Source organism: Protomyctophum bolini (assembly GCF_963924005.1).
Source record: "Protomyctophum bolini genome assembly, chromosome: 5".
Lineage (NCBI taxonomy): Eukaryota > Metazoa > Chordata > Actinopteri > Myctophiformes > Myctophidae > Protomyctophum > Protomyctophum bolini.
The window spans coordinates 49982851-49998624 of record NC_137866.1 but is presented as its reverse complement, the minus strand read 5'-3'; the positions used below and the strand labels follow the sequence as shown (position 1 = coordinate 49998624).

Below are 15774 nucleotides of genomic sequence, written 5' to 3'. Positions count from 1 at the left end.
CCTGTCTGTCAGAACCACACACCACCCAGAACCACACACTACCAGTCTGTCAGAACCGCACACCACCCAGCCCTGCACACACTACCAGTCTGTCTGTCAGAACCACACACCACCCAGCCGGCACACACTACCTGTCTGTCAGAACCACACACCACCCAGCCGGCACACACTACCTGTCTGTCAGAACCACACACCACCCAGCCCGGCACACACTACCTGTCTGTCAGAAACACACACCACCCAGAACCACACACTACCTGTCTGTCAGAACCACACACCACCCAGCCTGCACACACTACCAGTCTGTCAGAACCACACACCACCCAGAACCACACACTACCTGTCTGTCTGTCAGAACCACGCACCACCCAGCCGGCACACACTACCTGTCTGTCTGTCTGTCAGAACCACACACCACCCATGCGTTGACAAGCGTTGTCCAAATATAAAAAAATATAATCACACCTTTTTCAATTCCATGACTATGGGATGTGATTGTAACAGTACATGACTATGGGATGTGATTGTAACAGTACATGACTACCGTAAATCCTCTTTTAGGAACCCGGGCTATTATTTGTCTCAACCGATCCCGATACCAGGGTTTTATTGGAAGGAGGCAGCTATAAGAAGGAGGAATTTTATTTCTAATTTTCAAACTGATCATAATGAACAAATCACATTCTGGGTCAGTTAGAACACAGTAAAATGTATTGGGCTCATAGCCTATTGAAACCAAGTCCTCGTGAAATATTGAACAGTGCAGTTGCAGGTGCTCAGTGGTCATTTTAACTGTTTTTCCATTATTGGCATATTGCCTATGGTAAATACCATAATAACATCAACACATCAATTTAACTTGAATAACCAATGTCATTTGATGCTATATGATTCCCTGCTATGTCATTTGAAGCTATATGATTCCCTGCTTTCATATGACATGAAACAAATAAAAATACAATGGCAGTCCCTCAGTCAAATCTGGTCACATTCACAAATATAACTTCAACTGAGATAGACTACCACAGTACTGTGGTAAAGGCCTACAGTTAGGCTACTGAAAAGTTCAGATGCAAATAATAACATAAAAATAAAATGTATAATAGGCTATTTCATATACCGGTAATATCAAATCAGAACAGTGCAACACTGCAGCGCTTCATTCAACGGGAGGGAGAGGAGGGAGAGAGAGAGAGAGAGAGAGAGAGAGAGCGTCTCTCTCTAACACGCGCGCGAGAGAGAGAGAGAGAGAGAGAGAGAGACGTAGATAACGTCTGAGAGAGAGAGACTTGTTGCTAACGGGGTCCCGTTAGCAACAAGCTAACAGCATTAGCTTGTTCGTTCCATAAAATGAGAGATCCAAAAGGCGCATGGGGCTGCGCCAGGCTGCAAAACCCCCCCGTGCGCTCATCGATCTGCCGTTTATAGAACCTTGCATGAAGGGCAGATCTGTGGGGGCTCTCTCCCGAAGTTATTAACTTTGTTGTTGTATTGTGTGAGTGTGCGAGCCGAGCACCGCGGCCACGGCATCTGGACAGTGGACGCTGACGTGACAGGCACAGCCAGCCAGAGCAGCGAAAGTAACAGATACGGCACTTGAAAAAAAAAACAACACAAAAAACCCCGGCTCATAAAAGGAGGCCGGAATTTATTTACTTAATTCAACGTCATCACCGGTGATTAATAGGGGCCCGGTAATTAATAGAAAGGAGGCGTTTACTGGAGGATTTACGGTATATGGGATGTGATTGTAACAGTACAGGACTATGGGATGTGATTGTAACAGTACATGACTATGGGATGTGATTGTAACAGTACATGACTATATGGGATGTGATTGTAACAGTACATGACTAGGGGATGTGATTGTAGCAGTACATGACTATGGGATGTGATTGTAACAGTACATGACTAGGGGATGTGATTGTAACAGTACAGTACTAGGGGATGTGATTGTAACAGTACATGACTATGGGATGTGATTGTAACAGTACAGGACTAGGGGATGTGATTGTAACAGTACAGTACTAGGGGATGTGATTGTAACAGTACATGACTAGGGGATGTGATTGTAACAGTACATGACTAGGGGATGTGATTGTAACAGTACATGTAAATCTACAGTACAAGAAAGACATCTGGAAGCATACAGTATATACAGTACGCTGTAAAGCAGTGGTTCCCAAACTTTTTCATGTCAAGGACCCCCAAATTGACACTAATTAGCCCCACGGAACCCCATTTGAAGAGATATGCCAGGGACCCCCAATGTCCCCCATGAGAGAAGATTTTTACGGCTCTAGCAGTGATTCTCAACCAGTTTCATTTCAAGGACCCCCCCAGTTTTTTACATGCTTTTAGGCTATACGGAACCCCAATTTAATGGCATTTATATCTCTGGGACCCCCGATTTATATTGTAAAAATCAATGTTAATTTAACTAACTGAGAGTGTCTACAAATTACATTACAATTGTACACTCTCAGAGTTACAGACCCATAAGGGTCCATTTGGTTCCAAACTACACACTAAACCCAAGCGTTTAGGTTATAAACTGTTTTAAACACATATTTGTAACACTTTTTAAACGTGTCACAGTGTTTAGATTATAAGCAGAAGAACATGTTTAATCTCCTGTAACACTTTTTAAACACATAAACGTGTTTAGTTTTTACAATCAAAGTCAGTCATATAGGTGTTTAGAATTCAAACGCTAGGTGTTCTCGTGAGGTGTTTGAGTGAACTCGTGTTCTACTGTATTGTATGAATATTAATAAACAGTTGGCATTTTATTATTACACACATGGTGTTTAGGTTTAAACGCGTCACATTTTCCAGGGATTTACAGTGTATATCATTTAGCTGGGGACCCCCTGGAACTCACTCAAGGACCCCTGGGAACCCAAGTACAGATAAAGCCACTCGGAATGTTGTTTATCAGCACAGACAATCATAAATAATAATTCTGGGTTTGGTTTGGGTTGTTTTGGTTCCATGATCATTGTTCTCAATTCCAGTCCTGCTATATACTATACTGAAAAAATGTATATAAATACACGTCTATTAATATGTAAATATATATACTATACTGAACATGTTCTGTATGTTATTTCACTCTTTGTTTTCTCCTAAAACCTTATGTGAGCATGACGAATGTGTGTGACTTTGGATGCCGATCTATAGCTTCCAGAAGCACACTTTATTTTAATTTTTATCCCACGATTTTGTAACCCATTTTTCACCCGTGTCAATCATCTAATGTGATCCTGGGCTGTAAACACCCTCCACCAACCTAGTCCCCATATATGGGGGACAAGGGAAGACCAACCTAGTCCCCATATATGGGGGACAAGGGAAGACCAACCTAGTCCCCATATATGGGGGACATTGGGAGACCAACCTAGTCCCCATATATGGGGGACATGGGGAGACCAACCTAGTCCCCATATATGGGGGACATGGGGAGACCAAACTAGTCCCCATATATGGGGGACATGGGGAGAGCAACGGACTTGAACTCATGCTTCCTTCATGCCTGAGTGTCCAAGTTGCTCCTTTACACCTGACAGGGGGGAGTTTCCCTGGTTGGACGTAGCGCGTGGAAGGAACACGTTATTCCAACCAGTTCCTTTCCCCTCCATCAGGCGGGAACCCCTTTTGGTGTTTCAAGCATTATGTTATACTTCTAGCGCGCGCACCGAGTGCTGCGCTACGAGCTTGTAGATCTTCTATTTTTGAAAATAGAAATCGTGAAAATGTGGTGCAAACCATTGAACATTCGTAAAATCAGTTCATCGATCACTCCGTCAGTACAAACGGAGCATTTATCACATTTAGGCCGCGCATCTTTCATTTCTACCAGGACCTGGTGCAAGCCATCTATGCCTGTGTGATACATGAAAATCTACGAAGTATAATTAAATGATCACAGGCATTCTAGGTCCAGCCACTAGCCAAACATTTGTGCTGACATGAAAAGCATTGGAATAACATGGTGGGTCTAGCCAATTAGCTTGCTAACTCTCATCATGGCTAACCCTCATGGCTACACCTATAGCTAACAAAGTTTGTAGCAACTCACCAATGTTTAGCAGAAACGGCATCTATGAGTTGATGGGCAAGGTTTGTGTGTGCTGTCTTTTCTATAGCTTTTAATCTTATTTGCGGTTCTAATTATTAGTTTGGGCTCCTGTGCCTCTCTCTATCTGTGTCAAGGGGGACTTCTCCAGTGCAGTGCAGTTTCTGTGTGTGTGTGTGTGTGTGTGTGTGTGTGTGTGCGGAATGGATCCCAACCAGTCCGGATTTAAGAAGGCCCACTCCACAGAAACTGCCCTGCTGGCAGTCACAGAAGCACTACATGCTGCCCAAGCTGCTTCCCACTCTGCAGTACTGATCCTCCTAGACCAATCGGCAGCATTTGACACAGTGAACCACCAGCTGCTCCTAGACACCCTAGCGGATCTAGGCATCGGTGGAACGGCACTAAAGTGGTTCTCTTCCTACCTCACCGACCGGACCTACCAGGTTTCCTGGAAAGGTCTGTTATCATCCCCCCGAACCCTCCAAACTGGGGTCCCACAGGGATCTGTACTTGGTCCCCTCCTTTTCTCACTGTACACTAAATCCCTTGGCACTATCATCTCTGCTCACAATATATCCTATCACTGCTACGCCGATGACACACAACTGTTTCTATCCTTCCCCCCCTCTGCCACTCAGGTGGAAGAGCGTATCACCGCATGCCTGGCTGACATCTCACAGTGGATGTCCTCCAACCACCTCAAACTGAACCCAGACAAGACTGAGCTTCTCTTCTTCCCAGCTAAGTCCTGCCCTATGCGGGAACTAACTATTTCCGTAGACAACGCCCTGGTAACGTCTGTCCCAACAGCCAGGAATCTTGGTGTTGTCCTGGACAGTCAGCTCTCGTTCAAAACTCACATCACAGCTGTCACTCGATCCTGTAGGTTCACACTCTATAACATACGACGAATTAGACCGTTCCTCACCCAGGAATCAGCCCAGCTCCTAATCCAGACAACAGTCTTGTCAAAACTTGACTATTGTAACTCCCTCCTTACTGGCCTACCAGCATGTGCACTTAAGCCTCTCCAGCTGATCCAAAATGCCGCAGCTCGCTTGGTCTTCAACCAGCCAAAATTCTCACATGTCTCCCCCCTGCTCCGCTCCCTCCACTGGCTCCCGGTCGCTGCCCGCACAGAATACAAAACTCTGATGCTGGCATTCAAAGCAACCAAAGGTATGGCTCCCCCATATCTTGCAAGTATGATCGAACCCTACAAACCCTCCCGCTCACTCAGATCAGCCAACGCAGGGAAGCTGGAAGTACCCTCACTAAAAACGCCGGGACAACGCTCCACACGTCCCAAACTCTTCTCCCTTCTGGCTCCAAAACTGTGGAATGCACTTCCCATTGCAGTCAGAACTGCAGCATCACTCCCAATCTTCCGCCGTAGTTTGAAAACCCACCTTTTCAGACTCCATCATGGCCCATAGCACTTACCCCACCCCCTTAGATAGCAATTCTGTAGACTTAGATAGCATTTGATACAGACTTATAGCATGTTATGTAAACAGCATAAGTGCATTGTATGTAGTCATAGCACGTCATAGTACATAATGTATATCATAGTAGTATAGATGTATAGCTTATATGTATAGTTTCATTATAGATATTCCACTGTTACTTTCTTAGCTTACACATGTTTCATGATAAATGTTTTTATGTGATGTAATCCCCATGCTTTTTGTTCTTGCTTAATGTAAATCGCTCTGGATTAAGAGCGTCTGCTAAATGCCTAAATTGTAAATTGTAAATTGTGTGTGTGTGTGTGTGGGGGGGGGGGGGGGGGGGGGGGGCAGAGCAGGGTGGGGCAAGCAGTTGAGGGGTGTCGTCTCACCATGCCAGTCTTCATGTCCTTGGCTGGCTATTGGTCAGCAGCATGGGTTGTCATGCCACAGGGAAAATCAAGTTAGGTAGACTTTCTCCATTTCTGCATTAGTAACCAGGGATACAATGGTATCTATCACCAGTTGGTTTGGAAACTGTTGGGATAAAGTAGACCTTTTAAGCAGTTACCATTACTCATAAGAGTGTGCACCCTAGCTGTGCTCAAGCAAGGTCACAGAGGGACAGAAAGATTTCAATATAGTGTCTGAAAAAGTATAGAGACACGTGATAATTCTCCAGGACAGACAAACCAATCTGGCCTGCGCTTCGAGGGGCGCCCCGACCAGCGGACTGATATGATCCAATCTGATTCGTGATGTAAACAGGTCATATTTGCTTTCATCTATGTCTTTGCTGTTCATATGCATATTATCACATGACCATTCAAATTGGGATAAGTATCCCTGGCAATCATTAAAATATGCCGGAGCTATGACTCCATGGCTTACAGTATGTGTACAGCCTGTTTATTGGACTATCGGATAACTCTCTCACATTATTAACGCATCAAAACCTAACTGTAAAATACAAATCTGAGATCCATGGATTAGCCAAAATGGCAGCGAAGATCATGGGTATATGTCTGCACCTCCGATCACCCCCCAGGTCATCTTTGAGCTGCAGGCCACCATTGGACAGGTTAAAGGAGAATGCCATACTAAAAGGCTTTCTTACCTTTCTTTGTAGTCGTTATGTCCCCACCAAAGAGGTCCAGGTGTTATTTTTACTGGGGGCCACATGCAGCCCCCACCTTCTCTTAATATGGCCCACAGGTTAATATCAGAATACTGATATACTATTGATTTCAGCTGTTGCAATTCCAAACATTTAAACATGACCCCCTTTAATTATACTTAATGACTAGTATTAGTATTGCCTTTTTGTGTCCAATATATTTGTATCATAACTAAAACTAAATGCATTTGAAGTTTAAAAAAATCTAAAAATAATTCAGTATTTCAATTCAAAGATAGGAAAAATAGCTGATCTACAAGCTCAAAACATGTCACGCTGCGACGCGTTTTGAGCTTGTAGATCGGCTAATTTTGCTACGACAGTAATATGCAATGTGGCCCTCTGGAGTAAGTGTGGAAATACAGTGGCTCTCTCCATTGTGAAAGTTGCCCACCTCTGGTCTATGTAAAGGTGTATGAATGTGTGTGTGTGTGTGTGTGTGTGTGTGTGTGTGTGTGTGTGTGTGTGTGTGTGAATGGGTGAATGTAATGCACAGTCTATGTAAAGCGCCTTGGATAAAGCCGCTATATAAATGCACCATTTGCCATTTACCAAATACAGACACTTCTATATAGCCAAAGAACAGAACAGGAATTAATCATAAAGGAGGCTTTGAAGCAATGACTTCGTCAGATCTACAAGCTCGAGTGGCGCGCTATGAGCTTGTAGGTCTGCTATTTTTTTTAAGTGGTGCAACCACTTCTACATCCAGCTTTGTCCATGTACCTACCTGTGTACCTGTGTGTGTCTATGAGCCTGAGTATGTTACTTATTTATACCAGAAGGGGGCGCCAGAAACAGAGAGAGGGGTAGTGCTGTGTCTCTAATGAGAGAGAGAGAGAGAGAGAGAGAGAGAGAGGGGGGGGGGGGGGGGGGGATTGCACCACTTGGTTCACACAGGTTTTAATCGAAGAACCACTGACATAGAAACATTTATTTTTCAGAAAACTGTCAGGATGTAGAAGACATTTATAGAATCTGATCTCAGGTCAGAATTAAGAGAGCAATGTGACGTTTATGTGATATCTCCAACACAGACGGACACGACACTGTGTCGAATTATCACTACAAAACAAAACGGCATACAAAGTTAACACAGGAAATATTATAAAGTAGCCTACTTACATTTAAATGGCGGATTGCATGGTATTGGTACTGAACATCAACCAGGATGAGCACATCACCAACAAGCGTCTGTACGGGGCATTACCAAGTGTAACGGAGAAGATAGCAGTAAGGAGGATGAGACTAGCTGGCCACTGCCACCGACATCATGAACTCCCGGCCAAAAAGCTTGTACTGTGGGAACCAACACACGGGCATCGTTCGAGAGGACGTCCCACACCTACCTACGTGGACGTAATAAAGAAAGATACTGGTGCGGAAAGCACAAAGGAGCTGGCCAGATGTATGGAGAACCGAGATGACTGGAGACGACGATGGAGGGCTCGTCTGAGGACGACGTAGAGAGAGAGTCCCTGCTTCAAACGCCTGGTTGCTGCGAAACCATCCATATGAAACCATCCATATGAAACCAGCCATTATGAAACCATCCATATGAAACCAGCCATACTGTATGCATCGCCAAGTTTTCATAAGAATCCACCGTGAAGTGATTTTGACACACAAAAAAAGATGTGGCTTGATCGCTGAAGGAACGCTTCCGTTAAAAAATAAACTTAAGCCTTTCCGCTTTTATGTCTGTCTTCTTGGGCAGGAATTGTATGAGTGTTGATGCTTGGGTTGATATACGCTCTATAACTATAATAACTGCACAATTATGAATCCTTACGGGAGGCAAAAGAACAGAACTGGGGAAGGACTGGACTGGACTGAACAGAACTGGGGAAGGCCTGGACTGAACTGAACTGGGGAAGGACTGGACTGGACTGAACAGAACTGGAGAAGGACTGAACAGAACTGAACAGGACTGGGGAAGGACTGGGGAAGCAGCCATTTATAGGGGGTCGACGCCCGGGCCCAGGTGCGAGCTGATCATCATTAGAAGCTCTGCTCCTCAATCCTATTGGATAAAAAAGCTTTTGCTCTAGTATGGAGCAAAGCTGGAGGTTATGCTCTCTAGTATGTGAAGAGTCTGCCTGCATTGAGTCATTTTGGAAAACATATGAATAAATAAATAAAATGATTAAAATGATAAAATGATAATAAAAAAAACAGTTTTTCTCCTATATGGTGAAAAGCTGGAGATTATGCACTCTAGTATGTGAAGAGTCTGCCTGTGCTATTAAGTAATTTAGGATAAAATATAAATAAACAATAAAAAATAATAAAATGAAACCCATTCTGGGCGGGAACCCCTTTTGGTGTTAGCGTTATGTTATGCTTTAGCTATTGAAAAATAGCAGATCTACAAGCTCATAGCGCGCCAGCTTGTATAGGTCTGCTATTTTTGAAAAATCGAAGAACCACTGACACATAGAAACATAGCTTTTTCAGAAAACTGTCAGGATGTAGAAGACATTTTTAGAATCTGATCTCAGGTCAAAATGGGTAAAAAAAACAAAAAAAAAACAGTTTATCTCCATATGGTGAAAAGCTGGAGGTTGCACTATGGCAGCCCCTTGGTCAAATATGGTCACATTATACACATCACCGTTCAAGGTTCAAAGCCAAGCCCGCCTCCTTCCTGTCTTCCGTACCACCACATATATAAAAGCGACACCACTTGATCCGTAACATTCAGACCCTCCTCAGTGAGTCAGAGCTAAGGCTCCGCCACACACACCTCTTTACGCACGGGCTCCCCTCGTCTCTCTCTCTCTCTCTCTCTCTCTCTCTCTCTCTCTCTCTCCCCACACACACACACACACACACCGAGCGTTTTTGGATTCTTGCGGCGTTTCTCCATCGTTTTAACGAGAAAAACGCGTCCAGTCAGTGCATGTGCAACCACCTTCTCTCTCTCTCTCCATAGCCTAGTACACACACACAACACAACAACAAGTGAAATCTATCTGACAAAGTGACTCGTAGTGACAAAACCAATGTGCAGAGAATCTAAACGAGCGCACTGTATGCTTTTCCTTTCCCCGTCGATGGTTTATTACTCGTATCCACGCAATAACAAGAAGACATTATTATGGATGTAAACTTCACTCTTACCGAGAGCGACGTCTACTTGGCGGCGGCGGGCGGCGGCGGCTTGTTGCGGAGCGCGCTGGCCGGCACGCAGAGACTGTTCGGCGGCGGCGCCGGCGCCGGGCAGCACGGTCCAGGACACAACAACGACTCCCTGTCCGGCTGGTCCTCGCTGTTGGACGGCGTCGTTGACCACCACCACCACCACCACAACGGGTCCGGCGGCGAGGAGCTGGACGAGGACTCGGAGGACCTGGACGTGAACACGGACGTCTACTCCAAGGTGGTGGTCACCGTGGTGTACATCGCGCTGTTCACCGTGGGCAGCCTGGGCAACTCCATCACGCTGTACACCCTGCTGACCCGGAAGACCCTGCAGAACCTCCAGAGCACCGTGCACTACCACCTGGCCAGCCTGGCCGTGTCCGACCTCCTTATCCTGGTTAGTATATGGAGCAAAACAAATGAAACACAATGTGTGGATTGATTGATTGAAGTGTGTAGGCTATTAAACAGTTTGCAGAATTACAGTACATTTCAAGTAGGCTACAACTCAATACAAAAGACTGTTAACTGTGAGTGGACGACACGACACACATAAACCATTACACGTGTTTACAAGAGGGTCCACCTTAATTGTTCAATTCATCATAACATTTTATAGAGACTACAAATATACACTTCTGTTCTATAGCCAAAGAGCAGAACGGGAATTCATCATAACACAAGCTGGGAGCTAATAGCAAAAAAATTAAGTAAAAATATATGTGGACACGGATGACAAAAGCGCCTCATTTCCCCCAAATGCTCTTCATCAACGTTACATTTTGGAAGCACGTCTAATTCCAGCCAGCTGCCAGTTATCGCTTATAATGTCAAAATATTATGCTTTAAGTAAAAATCTGAATTCCCCCCTCTCTTTTCCCCCCACTGTAGGCTGTACAGGTTTCTTTTCCCTTTTTACCTACTTTTGTGATGAATTCCTGTTCTGTTCTTTGACTATATGGAAGTGTCTATTTGTACGTCTCTAAATGTTCTGATGAATTGAACATGGTGGACCCCTCTTGTAAAACAAGTGTAATGCTTAATTGGGTTGTCCACTCACAGTTATAACAGTCTTTGTATTGAGTTTGTGCTTGAAATGTATACTGTAATTCTGCAAACTGTTAATACATAATCAATCAATCAATCAATCAATCAATCAATGTTTTGTGTCAAACTATAGGGGCTTTTCATGATTCTGAATCCATTGCGAGCTTTAGTTTTGCACGACAAACAATCCTTGGGCTAAAAACAGCCATCACCATCATCACTTAATGTGATGGGGTCTTCACAATGTTGGGCACATTTTGGGCAAGTGGCTATATGGCCATTTTTTTTTTAGCCCAAGCAGTGTTTTTCGTGCATAACTAATGCTTGGAATGTAATTCAGAAGCATAATGCAATTGTGAAAATGTTGGCTTTATTGTTAATGGTATATCATATTGTCACATATAAGTATAACTGCATGGCGATAACTGGCATTAAACTACTGAATTTGACATGCCCCCCCCCCCCCCCCTTCCAGAGCATGTGGAGAAAATAAATCACACCCGTGTGAAGTGAGGGGCGCGAATATATTTTAACTCGTGTTTATTGAGGTGATGTCATGGTGATGTAAAACAAACGGTACAAACATTAAACGCCATTTAACAATAAAGAGACAATATGACGTGTAACGAGGGACATTATGACGTAAATGTTCACTTCATTGTTCAACGGCGTTTACAAAACAAACATTGAACTAAAGAGACAAACATTAAAGCTGCATGTGTACACAGGAGAGGCCCCTCAAAAAGTGGTGCTTTTGTCAGCCGGCTCGTCCACTTTTCTCTAAAACACGGCCCTGTCATCTCCCTCCCTCAGGGACGTGCACACATAGACATCAAAAGGGGGCTTCAGCCCCTGCCCTTTTACCCCGTCTGTAAAACAACTGCCCTCTCCAGACCACGAATGCAGCGTTTACTACATGGTGAAAGAAATGCAAAATGCCCTCCTCTCCTCTCCTCTCCACTCCTCTCCTCTCCTCTCCTCTCCCCCCCCCCCCCCCCCCTCCCCTCCCCTCCCCTCCCCTCCTCTCCTCTCCTCTCCTCCCCTTTCCTCTCCTCTCCTCTCCTTTCCTCTCCACATTGGAAGGCAGCATTCAGGATAATTGTTTTTTCAGTCTCCTGAACTTGAAACGCAGCATTCTGCGTTGAACAAATCCGTGTCGTTACTCCGGCATCTCCACTAGCTAAAGAGTGCTGGGTTGCTGCCTCGGAAATAGCTGTGAGAGCTTGTAGATCTGCTATCTTTTGCTATTTTTGTCCAAAAGTGCTCCTCTTACGGGATTTCAGCCTTTTGCCTCTCTGAACGCTCTCTGCCTGCCCCCCTGCCCTCTACCCGCCCCCTGCCCTCCCCTCCAGGTTCTCTCTAACTCTCTGCCCGCCCCCTGCTAGGGGGCAGCGGTGGCCGAACGGTTTGCGGAGCGGTCTTGATATCGGAAGGTCGCTAGTTCGTATCCCCGGACCAGTTACCCTCAGGGTAAACATAGTACCTTTAGTCCAGTTACCCTCAGGGTAAACATGGTACCTTTAGTCTAGTTACCCTGGGTAAACATGGTACCTTTAGTCTAGTTACCCTGGGTAAACATGGTACCTTTAGTCTAGTTACCCTGGGTAAACATTGTACCTTTAGTCCAGTTACCCTCAGGGTAAACATGGTACCTTTAGTCTAGTTACCCTGGGTAAACATGGTACGTTTAGTCTAGTTACCCTGGGTAAACATGGTACCTTTAGTCTAGTTACCCTGGGTAAACATGGTACCTTTAGTCTAGTTACCCTGGGTAAACATGGTACCTTTAGTCTAGTTACCCTGGGTAAACATGGTACCTTTAGTCTAGTTACCCTGGGTAAACATGGTACCTTTAGTCTAGTTACCCTGGGTAAACATGGTACCTTTAGTCTAGTTACCCTCAGGGTAAACATGGTACCTTTAATCTAGTTACCCTGGGTAAACATGGTACCTTTAGTCTAGTTACCCTGGGTAAACATGGTACCTTTAGTCTAGTTACCCTGGGTAAACATGGTACCTTTCCTCTGCCCCTCCCCTCCAGGTGATCTCTAACCCTCTGCCCGCCCCCTGCCCCTCCCCCTCCAGGTGGTCTCCATGCCCATCGAGCTGTACAACTTCATCTGGCTGCACCACCCCTGGGTGTTCGGCGACGCCGTGTGCCGCGGCTACTACTTCCTGCGCGACGGCTGCTCGTACGCCACGGCGCTCAACATCGCCAGCCTGTCGGCGGAGCGCTACATGGCCGTCTGCCACCCCTTCAAGGCCAAGGTGAAGGAGGGGACTATACACCCGAGACCGCCGTCATGAAAAAAACACTCTGAACATTATGAAAGACACTTCCCACCCCGCGCACTCAATTCAATTCAAAGGGCTTTATTGGCATGAGAAAACGTTCGTTTACATTGCCAAAGCAGAAAGAACAATACAACAATACAGCAATACAATCAAAACAAAAATTATGTACATTTGAAGGTCAGAATCTTCGATAGATCAATTTCTATGTACCAAGATCACTCGATGCCGGTATAGTGCAGGAATATACACAATGATTAGTCTTTAGGGTGGTTGTGTTCCATTTGATATCCTTCTCCTATCACAGCAACTCACACATCTTGCTGCTGTGTGTTTGCACATTGTTGTACTTCGCCCAGCAGATATGGGAGTTTTTTGTCATTGGTCATGTTTTCAAAATCTCTGTGTGTAGTGGTTGTAATCTGTGGGAAGTATGTGTCTCTGATGTCTTGGTACGATGGCAACTGTTTGAACTGTTGCCATCAGGCAGACGTACGGTATAGAGTGATCAAGTCCAAGACCAACAGATTCAGTGACGGCTTCTATCCCACAGCGGTAGAACTGCACTCAATGCTGCTAAAGAAATGATCTGTCGCTGCGACACATTTTAGCTATCCTAAAGTACAATAAGGGTTAGTTGTGCGATGACCGCCGAAATGACATGTTTGTGCATTACTAGTGCTGCGTTGGGGTTGTGCAATAACAAGAAGGCATGTGTGTTTTGTTTTTTAGCTTGTATACAGTATGTTGTTTTGTGATATATAGATGCACTGATTGGTTGGCACTTTTAATTTCGTTGACAATAATGACAAATAAAGATCTATCTCTTATCTCCAAGAGCGTCATGTCGCGCAGCCGCACCAAGAGGCTGATCCTGGCCATGTGGCTGACCTCCTTCGGCCTGGCGGCGCCCATGCTCTTCACCATGGGCCAGAAGGTGAGGAACGGAGAGAACATCTGCACGGCCACCGTCTCCCTGCTCGCCATGAAGACCGTGCTCCAGGTGAGTGGCCCACGTCCGTCCGTCCGTCCGTCCGTCCTTCCTTCCGTCCGTCCGTCCGTCCGTCCGTCCGTCCGTCCTTCTCCCAGTGGGACGTGGTCCTTGGTCTGCCCCCCCCGGGGTAGACCAAGGACACACACACACACACACACACACACACACACACACACACACTCCTCTCTCTCTGTCTCTCTCTCTAATGAATTAGTCTCATGTCGCGCAGCTGTGCCTGGTCTGTCAGTGTGCCACCATGAAGACAGTGTGCTCCATGTGAGTGTGAAGGGGGTCTTCTCTTTGCAAATACAACATTTGATTCCTAATGTGCCATAAAGTCGTTGTGTGTTCAGGTTCAGGTTCATTTATTTGTTTGTCCCCGTGGGGGCGATTTGGTTTACAGCAAGGCATAAACACAGGCAGGTAACATGAAACACAAAAACACAGCAAAAAGGGCACATAGTACACATAGAACATTTAAAACAGGATGGCAGTTCAAGGTATCAGTGTAACATTATAATTCATAACTTTTCCAGAAAGTTGTATAAAAAATTAATACAATTAATACTGTGTGTGTGTGTGCGTGTGTTTTGGCGGGGATGAGAGATACCACAGATGTGGTACACAACTCCTGAACAGTCCAGCGTACTGTATGTAGGGTACTGTATGTAGTGTACTGTGTATGTAGGGTACTGTAGTGTACTGTATGTAGTGTATAGTGTGGCACAGCTGGCATAATATCTGAAGAGGGTCACCTCTCCCCTGAGCCCTGCTGAGGCTCTGCTGAGGTGCCCCCAAAAGACACCTCTACCAACCCTCCCCATTTCATGGCTCATGTTTCGTGTGTGTGTGTGTGTGTGTGTGTTCTGGCAAAACATTTAGAGACATACAAATAGACACTTCTATGTAGCTAAAGAACAGAACAGGAATTCATCATATTATAATAATAATAATAATAATATCTCAAACTTATATAGCGTTTTTCTGAGTACCCAAAGACGCTTTACATGGAGGGGCTTTACAGAGGTAACAACAAATTAAAAACAACTTTAATAGAAAAAGGAAAAATATAGGAAGCAAAAAGGGAAAAGATACATATACAGTGAGGGGAAAAGGGGGGGGGGCGGTGGGGGGGATTCAGATTTTACAGAGGCCAGTTTCGAATTGCAGCCATCCGTAGGTGCCCTTTGAGAGTGGTTTTGAAGGAGTCAAGGGATTCACATGTCTTAATGACTGTTGGTAGGGCGTTCCATATTTTGGTGGCATAGGAGCGTACTGTATGTAGCGTGGCACAGCTGGCATAGCTGAAGAGGGTCACTGATGAGGTGCCCCCCTTGAGCAAAAAGCACCGAAAACACCTCTAACCACTCTACCAACCCTCCCCATTTCATGTTGTGTGTGTGTGTGTGTGTGTGTGTGTGTGCGCGCGCGCAAAAGCTGAGTGAAAAGGGAATTTGGGAATCTGCACAGCACCATGCTGCACACATGCACTCCGTTAACCACTTAAACCATTCTGACCTGAGATCAGATTCATACGAGGTTTCCACTGTGGACACACACTGGTTCTGATGAACCCATTCTGACCTGAGAT

At 45.2% G+C, this 15774-nt stretch overlaps 1 protein-coding gene across 1 annotated transcript in view; it reads left to right on the top strand.

Moving 5' to 3' along the window:
• Positions 1–9806: 9806 nt before the first annotated feature.
• LOC308315183 (neurotensin receptor type 1-like) overlaps positions 9807–15774 on the top strand; it is a gene marked incomplete at both ends in the record, with an annotated part of 143598 nt that continues 137630 nt past the window's right edge. The window contains 3 exons of the mRNA XM_080763023.1: positions 9807–10247; positions 12983–13165; positions 14028–14192. Of these exons, the coding sequence (XP_080619149.1) occupies positions 9807–10247; positions 12983–13165; positions 14028–14192 (789 nt within the window). The remainder of the gene's footprint in view (positions 10248–12982; positions 13166–14027; positions 14193–15774) is intronic.